The sequence below is a fragment of the Eleutherodactylus coqui genome, chromosome 1 (genome assembly GCF_035609145.1).
Source record: "Eleutherodactylus coqui strain aEleCoq1 chromosome 1, aEleCoq1.hap1, whole genome shotgun sequence".
Classification (NCBI taxonomy): domain Eukaryota; kingdom Metazoa; phylum Chordata; class Amphibia; order Anura; family Eleutherodactylidae; genus Eleutherodactylus; species Eleutherodactylus coqui.
Genome location: NC_089837.1, coordinates 520,808,637 through 520,827,633, shown reverse-complemented (window position 1 = coordinate 520,827,633; position 18,997 = coordinate 520,808,637). Strand labels below are relative to the sequence as shown.

The 18,997-nt window shown below is 39.2% G+C and overlaps 1 protein-coding gene across 2 annotated transcripts in view; it reads right to left on the bottom strand.

Moving 5' to 3' along the window:
• Positions 1-18,997, bottom strand: part of LOC136588774 (teneurin-4) — a 294,083-nt gene that overhangs the window by 169,328 nt on the left and 105,758 nt on the right. For both annotated transcript variants that reach the window (XM_066588238.1, XM_066588231.1), the window contains 3 exons: positions 16,557-16,727; positions 1,575-1,789; positions 1,266-1,476 (listed from right to left, as the gene is read on the bottom strand). In XM_066588238.1, the coding sequence (XP_066444335.1) occupies positions 1,266-1,476; positions 1,575-1,789; positions 16,557-16,727 (597 nt within the window). The remainder of the gene's footprint in view (positions 1-1,265; positions 1,477-1,574; positions 1,790-16,556; positions 16,728-18,997) is intronic.

The following is an 18,997-nucleotide window of genomic DNA, read 5'->3' as shown; positions in this document are numbered from 1 at the left end:
TGACCCAGAGATGACATAACTGACTGAATCTACAGTAGGGTCAAAGCGGTTCTCCAGGGAGGAAAACGCTTCCTCAAACCAATTCCGAGTCCAGTTGTGCTGGCACCTTCACTTCTGGCCTGGTTCCAACCCATGTCAAGTGAGTGGGAACTCTCGTCACAGTGGGGCTAGCCGTTTGGCTTATTTTAATACCTAATCTAGCCCCCTTCTTCGTCACAGCTGAAGAGACAAACAAGAAAGGGAGCTTGCTAAGCTATTGAAAGGAGCCAGCCTCGGCAATGACATCTACGGAATGGAGAAGGATTCCATCCCATGTGAGCCGTCTGAACTGGCCCGGAAGTGGAGATGTTGGCACCACTGGACCCTGAATGGATTGATTAAGTTTTTCCCACCCTAGATAACCCCTTCCCTTTGATTGTGTCATCCAGAATCTGACCTCTTCAAAGCTACCTTCACATATTTAGTACTAGTAATGCGGTTGTAAAAATTTACCAAAAATTTTCTCACTTCTCATTCTGTTGGCAACACTAAAAAGTTGACCATATGATTTTTACCGATGTTGAAGTCAGGTCCATCATCCAATAAGGGTGGCCATACAATGTTCAACAGTTATCCCTCCCAAGTCTCCCATGCACATTTGGTTCTGATGAGCATGTATATTCGTTTCAACAAGGAACAAAGGATCGGGTGTGTGGAAATCCAACATGTCCAATACGTCTTCCCACCAACATTTGCAGTCAAGGGAAGTCAGGCGGCTCCCATACATATTAACAAGTTGTCAGATACCGCCAAAATTGGTTGGCTTAGCAGAGTTATGCCTAATATGGATGGCACCTTGAACCATAAAACTGTGGTTACAAAAAAGATCTTTGCGATGTCTAATTGCCTTACGTCAAGTTTTAGGACTTGTCCTAAAGGATTTTTGCCATGTGTCTCGAGACTTCATTAAGCCCCCAATCAACAGTGTTTAACGCACTCCATCATTGCAATGGGTGATGATGCACATTAAAAATCACTGAAATGTACTAAAGTAGAGCAGACAGTGTACCACAATCGCGGTGTTAGAAAAGCCGTGCTTGAATGTTCATCTGAGAAGCCCCAATGGAGGCATTTTACAGAGTTTAGCGCGCCATTTAAAATGCTGCGGTAAACGCTGTAAAATAAGGACCTCTATGAGTGGCCTTACGGTCCACGATATTTCATCCAACCTTGCCTTTTAATCTTAAAATGCACAAATTTGACTGAATGATAGAACTGGTACTTACCAATAGTTGTTGTGAGGAAAGAAACCACCTCAGACTCTTTGCCATCATTGTAAAAGGCCAGGTGCCAGATGCCGGAGTCCAAATATTGGATGAATCCGGTCTCATGACTTGTTAGAGGGACCACCCCTCTGTGTAGCCTCTGAGGACCTTCCAAGCTTCTGACCTCCTGTGACAGCAGACGTCTTCCATCCAAAAGTTCCACAAAATCAAACTGAAGGCACAAAAATAAAAAAAACAAACATAAAATAACCCCTCCATTTAAACAAGTCCACCTCTTATACCAGATGGGATAGACTGATATTTGGTCACCTGTGTGTGTGATGGAGGGAGCCCTCTTCTACCATAAATCCCAACAAGTGCGGCCTTGCCCAAAGACACATTGAACTTGAGGTGAACAGGGTGGTCTATGAAAACCTGTGATCTCCAGAATATGCCAGGAGGGATCTTCTGTGTTGCTCTCCGACCCACATCTAGTTCTCCGGAGTCAATGAAACTGTCATCGGGAAAGAGGTTGTTGGGTTTTACTGCATGAAAAAAAACAAAAAACATAAAAATCATTCCACAAAAATAAGCTCAAATAATACACAACGTACGATGACAGATTTACTGACTGATGTCGACATAACAAGAGATAAAAGATGGTTAGATGGAAGGACAAACAGATGGTGACAGATGGGGGTAAAGCAAAAACCCAGATCCACAGCATAGGACTGTAAAAAAGAAGAGGACAAAGGAGAAACCCAGAAGGCCGAAGAGACTCTACAAACCCAGGACCAAGAGCTGAACGTTCCTCTGCAGTGCTACAAGGCTGCAGAGTTGTATGTTCTTGGCGTTTTCAGGACGGCAGGCAACCATTGAGTTGGGTCAGCAGTCGTGTTGATGAAAGCTCTCCAGCCGTTAGTGGTTCAAAAATAAAAAAAGTAGGATGCAACAAAAGTAACAGCTCTTACCGGTCAGCAAAGAAAAGCTACACGTAACCGGCATTATTTACGCATGGTGGTCTGATGTCCTCCTCCATTTTCCTAACCGCCTGCACTGTTGGTACTGCAGACGGCATCTATCCGGCTCTGTGACATTCATATAACCCCACGGGCAGAAGCTCTCAGCTGCGCACTGGACGGACTACCTAGTCTCTTTACGGAGCCTTAATGGGCACAACACTCAGACGTACGCTTTTGCATGTACATTTTAGCTATTGGTTTGGGTCTTAGCACCCGGATCCACCGATCAAAACTACACTTGTTGCTATGACATCAGAAGTATTTAGGTTTAGTAACCCTTTAAAAGTGGTAATCTAGGGAAGTAGAGTCCTTACCAGGACCATGGCCGATGCACAAATAGAGAAGGGACTGGCTTGGTTAACATTAGCAGGACAGCCAGGCCCCCCAATGACGTGATGGGTGCAAAGAGTTCACACCACACGACCCAGTGGTAGAACATGGACAGATGTAGGAATACCGTTTCTCCGGACAACCCCTTTAAGGACCATAGGAATTTTTTATTTTTGTTTTCCTGCATTGTCGGTCATAGCCTTTTAATTTTGAGGTTTATGTAGTTGTTCCGGGCCTTGTTTTTGTCAGACCTGTTGTAGATGGTTTATAAATCATTTTTGCGTAGTTAAAGTTTACCAGATTTATTCATATTTATGCATTTAATAGTGAACTTTGGGTACTTTTTTTTTTGGATCAACATTGATCGTGGTGCAGAACAGATTAAAAGGGGCGGGATCTGCATTCGTCCAATCACGGCTGTTCATGCTAGCGGGTGGCTGTTAATCACACCTGTTCACAGTAGATCACGTAAATATATATATCTTGGGATGCGGGAAGCAGTTTATTAGAGACTTCCAACCCCCAGCCATCCTCAAAGTAGATTTATGATTTTCATCGACGACACAAAGGCGAGTTTCACCGGCAACGACGCAGTTCATTCTTCACACTGTTCTAAAAAGATCTTTTTGTAAATAAAGGGACTCTGGGTGATTTCTGATTGAAAGAAGCCAAGAGCTGAGATTTCTATTTAGATAACGACACAATGGCGGACCTTAATGTGCGTTCTAATCAACATTTCTATAATAACCCTCTTTTTAATCTTGTATTTCAATCCAATTTAATTTGGCTCCCACGTGTTCGGGGAAAAAAAAACGAAAAGTAAAAAAACATTTCTCCTCTGTTGTTCTTCTGAGTTGTTTTCTTCTCATTGTTCTTTAATCCTTCAGAAATGGCTTTTTTCTTCATTTTCAAAGGGGGGGGGGACACAATACAGGAGGGAAAAGAACGCTGTCTCTATTTATCGCATGTTATTTTAGACCAAAGATCTAAATATCTTTTTGTCAAGCGGGGGCCTGAGCATTGTTTTCTGTTGATCTAACCGTCGCTAATGAGTCAGCAGGGGGGCACGATACGGGGATGTTAGATTTAGCTGCAGGATGAGAGGTCCTTGCTTACAATGTAATGTAACGCTTCATTCATAATTGCTCTACATGAATGGGAGCTCTGGAAAAGGCAGAACATTTCTCCAAAGAAAGGTTTTTTTGTAAATCACAAGATAAAATGAATTTTTTTTAAAAGGGCCACTTTGATTAATTTTTAATTCATTAATTATGCAGCTATTCTCCCAGTATAGGTTGGCTAATGTTACCTTGGTTATTCTTTTCTGTCATAAACTGCTGGCCTCCTTCTCCTCAGATGGTCATGTGACCTCCATTCTGACCAGCTCAGATCTACTTGGGGTTGTATGTTCCTTTTTTAAGTCAGATTCTCACTCTGTGTGATGCTGTTGCACGGACCCCAACGCAGAAACTGCCTGCAGGAGATCACATGTACTACGATCACAGTTACTTATTATGATCGCACAGCTCCTGTCACACAGGTATAAGAGAGGAGATCACAGCTCACCCTCCTGCCTGTATATTTATGGGCTGCAGCTTATTTGAATGAATATTGAAGGTAATAATGATTAAACTGTGCCCCCCAACCTCACCCCATCTTGTACATAGGGGCAGTATTATAGTAGTTATATTCTTGTACTTAGGAGCAGTATTATAGTAGTTTTATTCTTGTACTTAGGAGCAGTATTATAGTAGTTTTATTCTTGTACATAGGAGCAGTATTATAGTAGTTATATTCTTGTACATAGGGGGCAGTATTATAGTAGTTATATTCTTGTACATAGGGGGCAGTATTATAGTAGTTATATTCTTGTACATAGGGGGCAGTATTATAGTAGTTATATTCTTGTACATAGGGGGCAGTATTATAGTAGTTATATTCTTGTACATAGTGGGCAGTATTATAGTAGTTATATTCTTGTACATAGTGGGCAGTATTATAGTAGTTATATTCTTGTACATAGGGGGCAGTATTATAGTAGTTATATTCTTGTACATAGTGGGCAGTATTATAGTAGTTATATTCTTGTACATAGAGGGCAGTATTATAGTAGTTATATTCTTGTACATAGAGGGCAGTATTATAGTAGTTATATTCTTGTACATAGAGGGCAGTATTATAGTAGTTATATTCTTGTACATAGAGGGCAGTATTATAGTAGTTATATTCTTGTACATAGAGGGCAGTATTATAGTAGTTATATTCTTGTACATAGAGGGCAGTATTATATTAGTTATATTCTTGTACATAGAGGGCAGTATTATAGTAGTTATATTCTTGTACATAGAGGGCAGTATTATAGTAGTTATATTCTTGTACATAGAGGGCAGTATTATAGTAGTTAGATTCTTGTACATAGAGGGCAGTATTATAGTAGTTATATTCTTGTACATAGAGGGCAGTATTATAGTAGTTATATTCTTGTACATAGAGGGCAGTATTATAGTAGTTATATTCTTGTACATAGAGGGCAGTATTATAGTAGATATATTCTTGTACATAGAGGGCAGTATTATAGTAGTTATATTCTTGTACATAGGAGTCAGTATTATAGTAGTTATATTCTTGTACATAGGAGCAGTATTATAGTAGTTATATTCTTGTACATAGCGGGCAGTATTATAGTAGTTCTATTGTACATAGGGGCAGTATTATAGTAGTTATATTCTTGTACATATGGAGCAGTATTATAGTAGTTATATTCTTGTACATAGGGGGCAGTATTATAGTAGTTATATTCTTGTACATAGGGGGCAGTATTATAGTAGTTATATTCTTGTACATAGGGGGCAGTATTATAGTAGTTATATTGTTGGACATAGGGAGCAGTATTATAGTAGTTATATTGTTGGACATAGGGAGCAGTATTATAGTAGTTATATTCTTGTACATAGGGAGCAGTACTATAGTAGTTATATTCTTGTACATAGGGGGCAGTATTATAGTAGTTATATTCTTGTACATAGGAGGCGGTATTATAGTAGTTATATTCTTGTACATAGGGGGCAGTATTATTGTAGTTATATTCTTGTACATAGGAGGCAGTATTATAGTAGTTATATTTTTGTACATAGGGGGCAGTATTATAGTAACTATATTCTTGTACATAGGAGGCAGTATTATAGTAGTTATATTCTTGTACATAGGGGGCAGTATTATAGTAGTTATATTCTTGTACATAGGAGGCAGTATTATAGTAGTTATATTCTTGTACATAGGGAGCAGTATTATAGTAGTTATATTCTTGTACATAGCGGGCAGTATTATAGTAGTTCTATTGTACATAGGGGGCAGTATTATAGTAGTTATATTCTTGTACATATGGAGCAGTATTATAGTAGTTATATACTTGTACATAGGGAGCAGTATTATAGTAGTTATATTCTTGTACATAGGGAGCAGTATTATAGTAGTTATATTCTTGTACATAGGGGGCAGTATTATAGTAGTTATATTCTTGTACATAGGGAGCAGTATTATAGTAGTTATATTCTTGTACATAGGGGGCAGTATTATAGTAGTTATATTCTTGTACATAGGGGGCAGTATTATAGTAGTTATATTCTTGTACATAGGAGGCAGTATTATAGTAGTTATATTCTTGTACATAGGGAGCAGTATTATAGTAGTTATATTCTTGTACATAGCGGGCAGTATTATAGTAGTTCTATTGTACATAGGGGGCAGTATTATAGTAGTTATATTCTTGTACATATGGAGCAGTATTATAGTAGTTATATTCTTGTACATAGGGGGCAGTATTATAGTAGTTATATTCTTGTACATAGGGGGCAGTATTATAGTAGTTATATTGTTGGACATAGGGAGCAGTATTATAGTAGTTATATTCTTGTACATAGGGAGCAGTATTATAGTAGTTATATTCTTGTACATAGGGAGCAGTATTATAGTAGTTATATTCTTGTACATAGGGGGCAGTATTATAGTAGTTATATTCTTGTACATAGGGGGCAGTATTATAGTAGTTATATTCTTGTACATAGGGGGCAGTATTATTGTAGTTATATTGTTGGACATAGGGAGCAGTATTATAGTAGTTATATTCTTGTACATAGGGAGCAGTATTATAGTAGTTATATTCTTGTACATAGGGGGCAGTATTATAGTAGTTATATTCTTGTACATAGGGGGCAGTATTATAGTAGTTATATTCTTGTACATAGGGGGCAGTATTATTGTAGTTATATTCTTGTACATAGGAGGCAGTATTATTGTAGTTATATTCTTGTACATAGGAGGCAGTATTATAATAGTTATATTCTTATACATAGGGGGCAGTATTATAGTAGTTCTGTTCTTGTACATAGGAGCAGTATTATAGTAGTTATATTCTTGTACACTGAAGGCAGTATTATAGTAGTTCTATTCTTGTACATAGGAGCAGTATTATAGTAGTTATATTCCTGTACATAGGGGGCAGTATTATAGTAGTTATTTTCTTGTACATAGGAGGCAGTATTATAGTAGTTATATTCCTGTACATAGGGGGCAGTATTATAGTAGTTATATTCTTGTACATAGGGGGCAGTATTATAGTAGTTATATTCTTGTACATACGGGGCAGTATTATAGTAGTTATATTCTTGTACATAGGAGGCAGTATTATAGTAGTTATATTCTTGTACATAGGGAGCAGTATTATAGTAGTTATATTCTTGTACATAGCGGGCAGTATTATAGTAGTTCTATTGTACATAGGGGGCAGTATTATAGTAGTTATATTCTTGTACATAGGGAGCAGTATTATAGTAGTTATATTCTTGTACATAGGGAGCAGTATTATAGTAGTTATATTCTTGTACATAGGGGGCAGTATTATAGTAGTTATATTCTTGTACATAGGGAGCAGTATTATAGTAGTTATATTCTTGTACATAGGGGGCAGTATTATAGTAGTTATATTCTTGTACATAGGGGGCAGTATTATAGTAGTTATATTCTTGTACATAGGAGGCAGTATTATAGTAGTTATATTCTTGTACATAGGGAGCAGTATTATAGTAGTTATATTCTTGTACATAGGAGGCAGTATTATTGTAGTTATATTCTTGTACATAGGAGGCAGTATTATTGTACTTATATTCTTGTACATAGGAGGCAGTATTATAACAGTTATATTCTTATACATAGGGGGCAGTATTATAGTAGTTCTGTTCTTGTACATAGGAGCAGTATTATAGTAGTTATATTCTTGTACACTGAAGGCAGTATTATAGTAGTTATATTCTTGTACATAAGGGGCAGTATTATAGTAGTTATATTCTGGTACATATGAGGCAGTATTATAGTAGTTATATTCTTGTACATAGGAGGCAGTATTATAGTAGTTATATTCTTGTACATAGGAGGCAGTATTATAGTAGTTATATTCTTGTACATGAGGAGCAGTATTATAGTAGTTATATTCTTGTACATAGGAGCAGTATTATAGTAGTTATATTCTTGCACATAGGGGGCAGTATTATAGTAGTTATATTCTTGTACATAGGGAGCAGTATTATAGTAGTTATATTCTTGTACATAGGGGGCAGTATTATAGTAGTTATATTCTTGTACATAGGGGGCAGTATTATAGTAGTTATATTCTTGTACATAGGGGGCAGTATTATTGTAGTTATATTCTTGTACATAGGAGGCAGTATTATTGTACTTATATTCTTGTACATAGGAGGCAGTATTATAACAGTTATATTCTTATACATAGGGGGCAGTATTATAGTAGTTCTGTTCTTGTACATAGGAGCAGTATTATAGTAGTTATATTCTTGTACACTGAAGGCAGTATTATAGTAGTTCTATTCTTGTACATAGGAGCAGTATTATAGTAGTTATATTCCTGTACATAGGGGGCAGTATTATAGTAGTTATTTTCTTGTACATAGGAGGCAGTATTATAGTAGTTATATTCCTGTACATAGGGGGCAGTATTATAGTAGTTATATTCTTGTACATAGGGGGCAGTATTATAGTAGTTATATTCTTGTACATACGGGGCAGTATTATAGTAGTTATATTCTTGTACATACGGGGCAGTATTATAGTAGTTATATTCTTCTACATAGGAGGCAGTATTATAGTAGTTATATTCTTCTACATAGGGGGCAGTATTATAGTAGTTATATTCTTGTACATAAGGGGCAGTATTATAGTAGTTATATTCTGGTACATATGAGGCAGTATTATAGTAGTTATATTCTTGTACATAGGAGGCAGTATTATAGTAGTTATATTCTTGTACATAGGAGGCAGTATTATAGTAGTTATATTCTTGTACATGAGGAGCAGTATTATAGTAGTTATATTCTTGTACATAGGAGCAGTATTATAGTAGTTATATTCTTGCACATAGGGGGCAGTATTATAGTAGTTATATTCTTGTACATAGGGAGCAGTATTATAGTAGTTATATTCTTGTACATAGGGGGCAGTATTATAGTAGTTATATTCTTGTACATAGGGAGCAGTATTATAGTAGTTATATTCTTGTACATAGGAGGCAGTATTATAGTAGTTATATTCTTGTACATAGGGGGCAGTATTATAGTAGGTATATTCTTGTACATAGGAGGCAGTATTATAGTAGTTATATTCTTGTACATGAGGAGCAGTATTATAGTAGTTATATTCTTGTACATAGGAGCAGTATTATAGTAGTTATATTCTTGCACATAGGGGTCACTATTATAGTAGTTCCATAATTTGAACAAAAACTGTTAAATTGAAATGCTTGTATGTAATTAATATTCATCTGTAACGGATGTTGCTCTGTTAGCTAGAAGTTATATGTACATGTCTGCATTAAACCTCAAAACGCAAACCTTCAGTCTTAGGAGTCATGCCCACAGCCGGGTCCTATACTCGCCTGTCCGGATTTGCCACGAGTGTCTCCCACTACGCATGTGCGCCGTCTCTGGGCTATGACACGGATTCCTGACATACTTCTGCAGTGCTCACTGTGGAAGCCGTCCATGCGACTTTCGCAACAGAATACAACATGGTGCGATTCTCTCCCGTGAGTGGAAAATCGCAGTGGAGTTCCACTCATGGGCAGGACAGAATCTTTTAACCTAGCATTTCTATGGACAGACATTGCTTCAGAATTCATGGCGGGCGTCCGGCCGCAAATTCTGCAGCGAAAATCCGTCTGTGGGCATTAGCTCTTAGACGTAACACGGTGAAGGTGTATAACCCTCCATCTCTGCAGGGCCCGTCACCCAGATAAAGCTGAACACGACTCCTCTCACACAGGACTTCAGGCATGCACATAAGCTGTAGCGGCGCGTTGGGTTTGTCACTTCCCATATACTCAGCTGCTGACAATCTTATTCTCTCAGAGCTGGTGACACTAATGCAAACATGTAATTTTTATGCCAAAGCCGCTCACATTTCTGAGTAAATACAAATGGCACATTTCAGTTTTCTCTTGCAAAAAAACAGCCAAGAGCTACAACCCGAGCGTGGAAGACATCCTGACTTAACAACCACTAGTACTAATCTGGCCTGATACCATCGCGTCCTGCAGACACAGATCCAGGGGGGAAACTACTCAAATACATACTAGCAAATGCAGTACTGTCAGAATACAATGTAGTCAGATGTAGCAGAGACGAATTTGTATTTAAGGGTGATTTTACACAGGCAGATAATCAGCCTGCGGTAACAGGTAATGAGCCTGTTGGTCAGCGGTCGTTACATATCTGTAGCATGGGAAACAATGGTTATTAGGATAGTTGGTTCCCATACCATCCTTGGTCAGCTGCACAGATCCCCGTTTACATGTCTGGGTAAAAGACCCTTAAAGCCTTTAGGGCTTCAACAGGCAGTTCCCATTACAAGAGGCCAAGGCTGTGTCTTCAGACACTATATGGTACCATCATATGTCCACTAGATTGCATTATTTAGCCCTGTATGGTGGTATTTATACATTGTACCGAAAAGCAATTTTATATATTCATTTTATGGCTTAATTACACTGAATGGCCACTTTATTAGTTACTCCATCTAGTAGCGTTGGACCCCCTATGACCTTCAGAACCGCAGTAATTTGGTGCATTGATTCCACAAGGTGATGAAATCCTTCTGCAGAAATATCGGCCCCTGCGGACAGGAAGCTTCTTGCAGTTGCCGCAGATTAGATGGAGGTGCTGACATGTTCCGATTGGCTGACAGGAAGGGGTCAGCGATTCATGCTGCTTGCACCAAATTCTGCCCTCCCATCAGCAACAGTAATCTGGATCCATCTGACCAGGAGATACAATGTTTGTGCTCTTTTGGTGCTGGAACTGATCGTCTGCTTGTTATAGCCCATTTGTACTTAGGAATGACGTATTGTGCATTCAGACACATTAGTGGGAGCACCAGTATTTTATTTGGATGCTCTTGACTGTGCAGCACCTGTTGGCTAGAATGATTCCAGACATCCTCCTCTGACCCCTTTAGCAATGAGCTGCGGCTGTCAACAGGATCCCCTTTCGATGTTTTTCCTCAATCACACAATTCTGGCCCCGGCTAGTCTAGCACAGATGACCGACCTCGTTGGAAGTCACGCAGATCGCTGGATTTTTCCATTTACTGTGGATTCACACTGAAACTGATCCACAAAAAAAAGAAGACTTTATACTGCACTCCCGGGTCACGGGGAGAATTTCTATGCAGGGAAGCTCCAATTGAGGCAGTTTGGTGTATTATAGCAGTAGTATTTAGGCAAGAAACAGTAATATGTATTCACTTTGTGGCTCGGTTAGGTGAGCACTCTAGGGCACAAGTTTGGCACTGTGCGGTGGAATCATTTAGCACAGTATAGCGGTATTAGTTGGGTGAGATTATAGCACTATCTCGCAGCATTTCACTCCTTGCCCATGGGCGTTCATAACTCTGCTACTTCTGATAACCTCAGCTCTGCTGGTCTATTCTCTACCTTTATGTCTAAACTTTGATTTTTTTAATATGTTTTTTTAAGGAGAGTCGCTGCTTAATAAAAACTATATATTACAGCGTGGGACCGATTCATTTTGACATTCAAATTACTTTTATTTATGAGATCAGGAAATTTGGCGTCTGGTTTGGATTATAAAAGACCACTGAGCAGGCAGGTTAAGTCTACCTGAGTATTAAGTGTCAGATATTACCCTACACGGTTTTTATTAAAACAGCTGCCATATATAAAGAACACTCAACCTTTACATCACCTCCTACGTAGGTACACAGCACTTTCCAAAATAGTTTGCTTGCAGCTTTCAGGGTTTAATTTACCAGATCTGCGTAATACCCGCTCATCGATACCCATGCCTACACACACTGTGTCCAAGACCTCCAACTGGACTCCTACCTACATTATCTGTCTAGTTATGCAAAAATATGGGACCCGAGAATGTAGGAGACTGAAAATTTTTGTCCCTTCTGGGCACCATCCATTGTGTTAGGGGGACCTCCCAATGATAAAGTAATCACAATGTGGCCTGCTGACGAGACTTCTAGCGATCAACTATGATCTGTGGGTGTTCAGTTTACCAACAGCGCCCCCATTGGAGAAATGAAGCATTTCTGGGTCTGTATGCAGCATTTGACACTGTAGATTCCCAGCAATTCCTTAACATGCCCCAATTTGTTGAGCGCTCATTCAGTATATCATTTGCTGGCTCTACTTTTACTCCTCTTCCTCTTGGGGTTCGGGCCTCGGTCCTCTTTTCTTTCTACTTGGCCCCTACTGGACAAACTATCAGCAGATTGGTGTAGAGATGCTACCGAAATGCAAACAAACCCAATGATTTACTTCTTCCCAAGACGTCACACCTCAACTACTACAATAGACCAGTGGTTGTCCGAGGTCTCTACACTATGATGTCTCTGACAGAATTTTTGGGGAACTGAGATTTTTGTGTTTCCGCCATCTACTAACTGACCTAAACCGGATACTTGTATCTCAGTGTGTGGTACCACCATAGGAGGCACGCTCCCTATCTTGTGGTTGTATAGGACTATCCAATCACTTCCTCATCCGCAACTCAAAAACATCTCCAGAATCCCTTCTTTACTTACTGTGGAAACAGCAAAAAGTCTTAATGTTTACCATCATCCATTCTAGTCTTAACTACTGTAACTATCTACTGATTGGTTGTCTCATTAAACTCCCCCTTGTCCAATCTAGCATGCAGCAACCAGACTTCTCTTTCTGTTCTACACGTTAGGGCTCCCCTCCGGTTCTTTTTATAGGCATCTTGCCTCAGGGGTTTCCTTCAACACGGGACAGAGTAGTGCTTCTCCCTCCCATGGGGTGAGCTCAGCTATTTCAATACGCTATTTGAATACTGGGTGATAAACCCAGTTACAGGCCTGAAAAGTCACCGATGGGGGACAATGCTGTTGGATTGTTTAATAAAAAGGTGAAATGCAACTCTCCTTAACTCTTCTGAAAAAACAGAAGCACATCTCTATACATTCTCTAATCGAACACTTCCATTTACCCCTCTGCTACCATTCTCCCTCAGTATCTGATCCCATCATTCCACTTTATCCCCCACGCCCCATTATAACTCACATCTATATGTACACAGGCACTGGCTAGGTCCTAGCCTTATACATCTCCAGGAATACTTCTCTAATTATATAGAAGATGGCTGGACCATTGTACAGAACAAGAACTACTACCTCTTCTATTCCCTTGTTTCCTCATATTGTAAGATCTTGTGTTATCCCAGTTTCTTCATAGACCCTCACACCCCTAGGTCTTCATAGATTGTAAGCTCTTGTGAGCAGGACCCCCAGCCCCGTGTCTTCATAGGTTGTAAGCTCTTGTGAGCAGCACCCTCACCCCTATGTCTTTATAGATTGTAAGCTCTTGTGAGCGGGACCCTCAGCCCTGTGTCTTTATAGATTGTAAGCTCTTGTGAGCAGGACCCTCAGCCCTGTGTCTTCATAGATTGTGAGCAGGACCCTCAGCCCTGTGTCTTCATAGATTGTAAGCAGTACCCTCACCCCTATGTCTTCATAGATTATAAACTCTTGTGGACAGCACCCCCACCCCTATGTCTTCATAGATTGTAAGCTCTTGTGAGCAGCACCCTCACCCCTATGTCTTCATAGATTGAAAGCTCTTGTGAGCAGCACCCTCACCCATATGTCTTCATAGATTGTAAGCTCTTGTAATCAGAACTCTCACCCCTATGTCTGCATAGATTGTAAACTCTTGTAGCTCGAGCTTTCCCTCCTATTGTTTGAACTGTTTATTACTTTAATACTGTATGTAAAGACTGAATGTCCCCCCTGATTTGTAAAGCGTTGTGGAATATATTAGCGTTATCCAAATAAAGACCTAGTTTACGTTTTTCTGTATGTTTTTCTTCTATTTTGTCCCCTGCACATTTTCTTTAGCACTTCTTTGTTCTTCATCCATAAACTTTTAACAATTTATTTAGACTTTTGCTTTTTATTCTACAGTGCATGAGGGATCTTTTCTCCTGTGTGCCAGTCTTCTGATCTATGACCACGTCTCTCCTAACCGTGCTCCAGATCACACGGTAATTGTATAAAATGACATAATTGCTGCACCACCAGAAGCACTTGTTAACTGTGCCCTAAAATTAGCAGTTAAAAAAAAGTTTAAGAAAAACACAGTAAAACTTTCCTTAAAGCATTGAAAAAAAAAAATTAAGAAACAGCGAACTGCAAAAGTCACAACTCTGACAGCTCTGTACAATGTCTACATTATGGGTCTCCGTAATAAACTTAGGTCAGGATCAGCATTTCCTACCAAATTGAGCAATTTGTAGGTTTTGAGGGTCTAAATTATAAGCAATGATCCTCATTACACACCTCAGTATGATAGATGCAGCCAACAGAGAACAAAAGATACAAAAATAAAAAGGAAAAATAAATGTATTTTAAAATTATATATATACACACATACATACACACATATATATATATATATATATACACATATACATATATATACATATACATATATATATAATCCCTTATAGTTCTTGCTAAGCAAAGTTGCTGTAAATGTCAACCCATTGAAAAGGAGAGGTCGTACCAAAAGTGTGTGAACCCTTTTTTTCTCCTTTTTTCAGAAATGAAGCAATCCTAAAATTCATTGTCTGAGGTCTGTGACTCCGTGTAAGGCAAGTGCAATGAGGAAATGTCACATGTTTAATATAAAGTCTGGTTAGGGTAAAAAGGGCATCCATGTTGAACGATGAGTTGCCCCTTCTCAAAAACTCCTTATTTTTACTTTATTTTATATTTATATAGATATCCCAATAGAGTCCAGTTACATCATTGCCTCTCCCTATGGCAGAGGACGACTCGCATTCTGGCAACTTCTATCAGAGGGTTGTATAGTTTTTGAAAAGTCCTTCTTGAATTATATTTTAAGCCACATTTATCTTGTAACTGGATCTATCCGATATAAAGTAGGGGGCTCTAAGAGGACACTAGTTTTGCCTTTTGTAAAAATGGAGAATATGGATGGCCACTGATGTCCAGTAGGTACTTGGACATTTTTCTTTTTCCTTACAGAAACCCTAAACCTAACCCTGTAGCCACTAATCCACTTGGAGATGACATCAAGCCACTGCACCGAATAGGGAGGGTAGCAGGGACTTCATGGGTTAATACAGGTTTCTTTCTCCTATTGAAATGAAGGGCACAGGAGCGGGATTGGCCAATTCTTGGGGGTGGGTCTAAGGGGGCCTTAAAATTTTTGGGCAGAACTCTTACACCGGAACAGCTTGTGGTATACCCCCCCCCCCCCTCCTTCCCCACGCTTTTCTTCTCTTTCTGATTAGTGGACTATGACCATGCTCCTAACCTGGTGGGATATAGGTCTCTTCTGGCTTCTGAGAAGGTCAGATGCTGCTGTTTTTCTTGTTTTTTCACAGCTGGCAGTATGGGCCCTAAGGTTACTAATTAACCTACTTACAACATTGTCCTTGCAGCAGCGAGTTAACATTTCAGGTGTTTGGCTCAAGGTCCACGTTGTGGTTACTCGCCCCTTCAGGGCATGTTTGTTTGTTTACCAATGTTTTTTGTTCAATAAAGCTCTGGCCACTCCCATGTTCTTCATCAATCCCGATCCTGCGTCTTATTTAACGCAATACGGTTGGGTAAGGGTTGGCAAGTTTATGTGGACAGGTCGAGCTTGGCTGGGATCCATGCAGTCTTAGAGGTAGTCCCAGCAAACCCTCATCCTTAAAAAAGTACAAGCAGGCTTGGAAAAGTTATTCAAGTCTAAATGTAGCCAGATCAGCTTGTTACACTTTTTGATGTTTTTTAAACATATATGTATAAATATTGCCCCATATGTCCATTATTGGGTGCGAAACTAGAAAGTAACCAAAAATCCGAAATAACATTTGCTTGAAATTCCAGCGTCCTACTGCTTAAATTCAATACACCAGTATAGTATATGTTGGTTTATGGGGGTAATAAACCAGGGTACATAAAACCCGTATAAAACGGTTTAGAGTTCAAACTTTTTGAAGGTGAAAGGCTTGAGATAAATGTCTAAATACAAGTAGACAAAGTGGACTGCTGAAAAGGAAAAAGGTAGAACAGCTACTAAATAAAGTGGTTCTAAGAAAAATTGTCCGACAAGATACAACACTTGGTAGGTTGGCCTGAAGTACAACTATATAAGAATACAAAAGTACAAAAACGGAAAAAAACACAACATGATAGAAAGAGGAACCAATGGGGTGTTTCTGGGCTATTAAAATTTGTGAATTTTGTGAAAATGGACATTAGAATTTGAAATTTTGAGAGGGACACATCTGGACAATGGCAAATGGTGTACAATGGTGCATGATGTTATGAGTCAGGTGAACTGGAACGTAAAAAAAAAACAAAAACTCACAACATGGATAATACACCGTACCTTCACTGGGTGCTTTGCCTTTCCTTTCTGGTAATTCTAACCCTGTTCCCCCTGAGGGATACAAGGTGACGTCCGTTGGCAAAGGCCAACTGCTGGCTCTGTCTTCCGTAATCTCATTCGTCTGCCCTTCCGTCAGCTGCAGGTGCCAGTTTAGACCAAAAAGGTGCATGGCTGCGGTGAGCAATGAGAAGAGTCATGTTTTTCAGTCTCACAGTACGTACCCTTTTAGCCAACAGGTCGTTCACATGTCTCCAAAAGACAATAAATCAGTTGCTTCCATTAATTCAAAAATTTATATTGTTCACAAATTTACGTTACAAGTTTTGAACAAAATTGATAAATTAGAAATAACTGAACAAAATTATGAACAACTTATGCAAAAATCTAAGCGTTTGACCTTATTCACATGGGTGTAATTCAATGGAGAAGCTCCTATTCTGGTTTGTTATCATGGACGAGAATAGAACAAGCAGTGTTGGGCACGGCAGCACCCCTGACCGCCCACGAATGACAGCCATGTACTCTCTAACATGTAGTGCGTGCACACCTGTGTGAATAAGGCCGAAGGTAACAGCAGCATCTGATCAGGGATCTTCTAGGGTAGCAGGAATTTTCTTTTTCGTTACAATATTTTTTTAAATTTTTCATAATCATGGTATTTTTTTAGTGCACGGCACATATTGCTTTATCTGCTATTCTTTATGGGACCCTATTAACACAGTCAAAGTATTGATTTTTTTTGGCTATGGTAATTAAAAGACAATACAATTTTTTAACATTTTTGCCAAAACAAAAACAAAAATTCAGATACCACAGAAAATACACATATTGGGTGGTATTTATTAGGACTGGTGTTTCATACACTGGTCTTATAGGGGTAGTCTGGGCTCTTCGGATAGATCATCAGTAGTTGATGGACAGGGGTCTGTCACTTGGTAGCAGGAAGTGTAATAGAAGAGTAGCACTTACATTGATTTCAATGACTGAAACTCCTACTTCCTCTCCTATCCACTGATGACAATGTCCGGCTTGCTGCACTGGATAACAGGCCAGACAATCAATTGATGGATGGAGGTGCCAAGCATCCCCCCAACCACCAACTACTGATGGACTATCCAGAGGACAGATCGTCAGTTGAAAGAGAGTCAAAACTACCCATTTACCATGGACACCATTGGAGCAAAATGTGTCAAACGTATTTAGAGGCGCATACCTCTTACTATACCTCAGGCTGACTCTACATAAAAAATTGATTAAAAACCAAAAAAAAAGAGAAACAAAACAAAACATGCACCAGTTATAAAAGAGAATACATTTTTAGTATAAAGTTACCCAGTTTCTGGCATAAAAATGTAGTAAAATGTTGTTGAGCTAGGACAGCCACTTTTCAAAAATTCAGTTTGGCCAGCTCACCGAATTTCGTCAAGAAGTTTGGTTTGGTCCAACTTCATTTCAACCGAACTGGAAGTTCAAAAAACCCCTAAAATTAGTATTGTCCACTGTCTAAGAGCTGGTCGTGGTCCTGTGATGGGTGTAGCTCAGCGATTAGCATGGTTGCCTTGCAACACTGGGATCCTAGGTTCAAATTTGACCAAATACAACATCGGAAATGAGTTTTACAAAGTCCTACTAGAGGTTGTCCATCACAAATGTCCTGCGTCACAAACCTAGCAAAGCAGCAGTGCTAGCCCCTGAAGGACCAGCACCCATCTGCTTCTTTTAAGGGGTTTTAAAGAACTTCTGGATCAGCAGAAAAGAACCGCCTGAGGTTCAGATGTTCTCCGAACCGAATTTTTAGTAAAGTTCAACCCGGTTGTAGTGGTTCGGTTGGCTTACCACCATTAATAAACTAAGCACACCAACTGTAATCTGTTTAACTGTCTAATACATGGATTTGTTCACAAAACTAATTATCGAAATTAATTCATTATCACAATCTAAAAAATTTGACAGACTCCTGACTTCGCCCGCTCAGATGTATGATTTATTTTCAATTAAGTCTACGGCAACACGATATTAATGTAAATTAATCTGAGTGAGAATGACTGGGAGGTAATTTTGAAAAAGCAAAAGGCATTCTAATTATGAGCAGAAGCCGAAAGTTACCAGTGAAGGCCGGGGGAACGGGGGGGGGGGGGGGGGGGGGGGGGCGTTTAGGTTTCATCCCTAACAGAAACCTTTTTTTTTTTCTTCCGAAAATGTTTAGAAAAAGAAATCAATGCAAACAGAACATGTGAACCCCTAACGGGGGCATCATATGCAGGACGCTTATTTTAGCTCAGTAATACAGTGCAGTTGGGTTTTGCTCCTTTTTTTTTACTATTAAATTACTTTAAAATTAAGGACAAAAAAAGGAATTCATTTAAAAATTGTTTTTAGCTAGCCATGATTTATATTTATTGCATATTGGATATATCTGTCAGCGCCTCATAGTACACAGA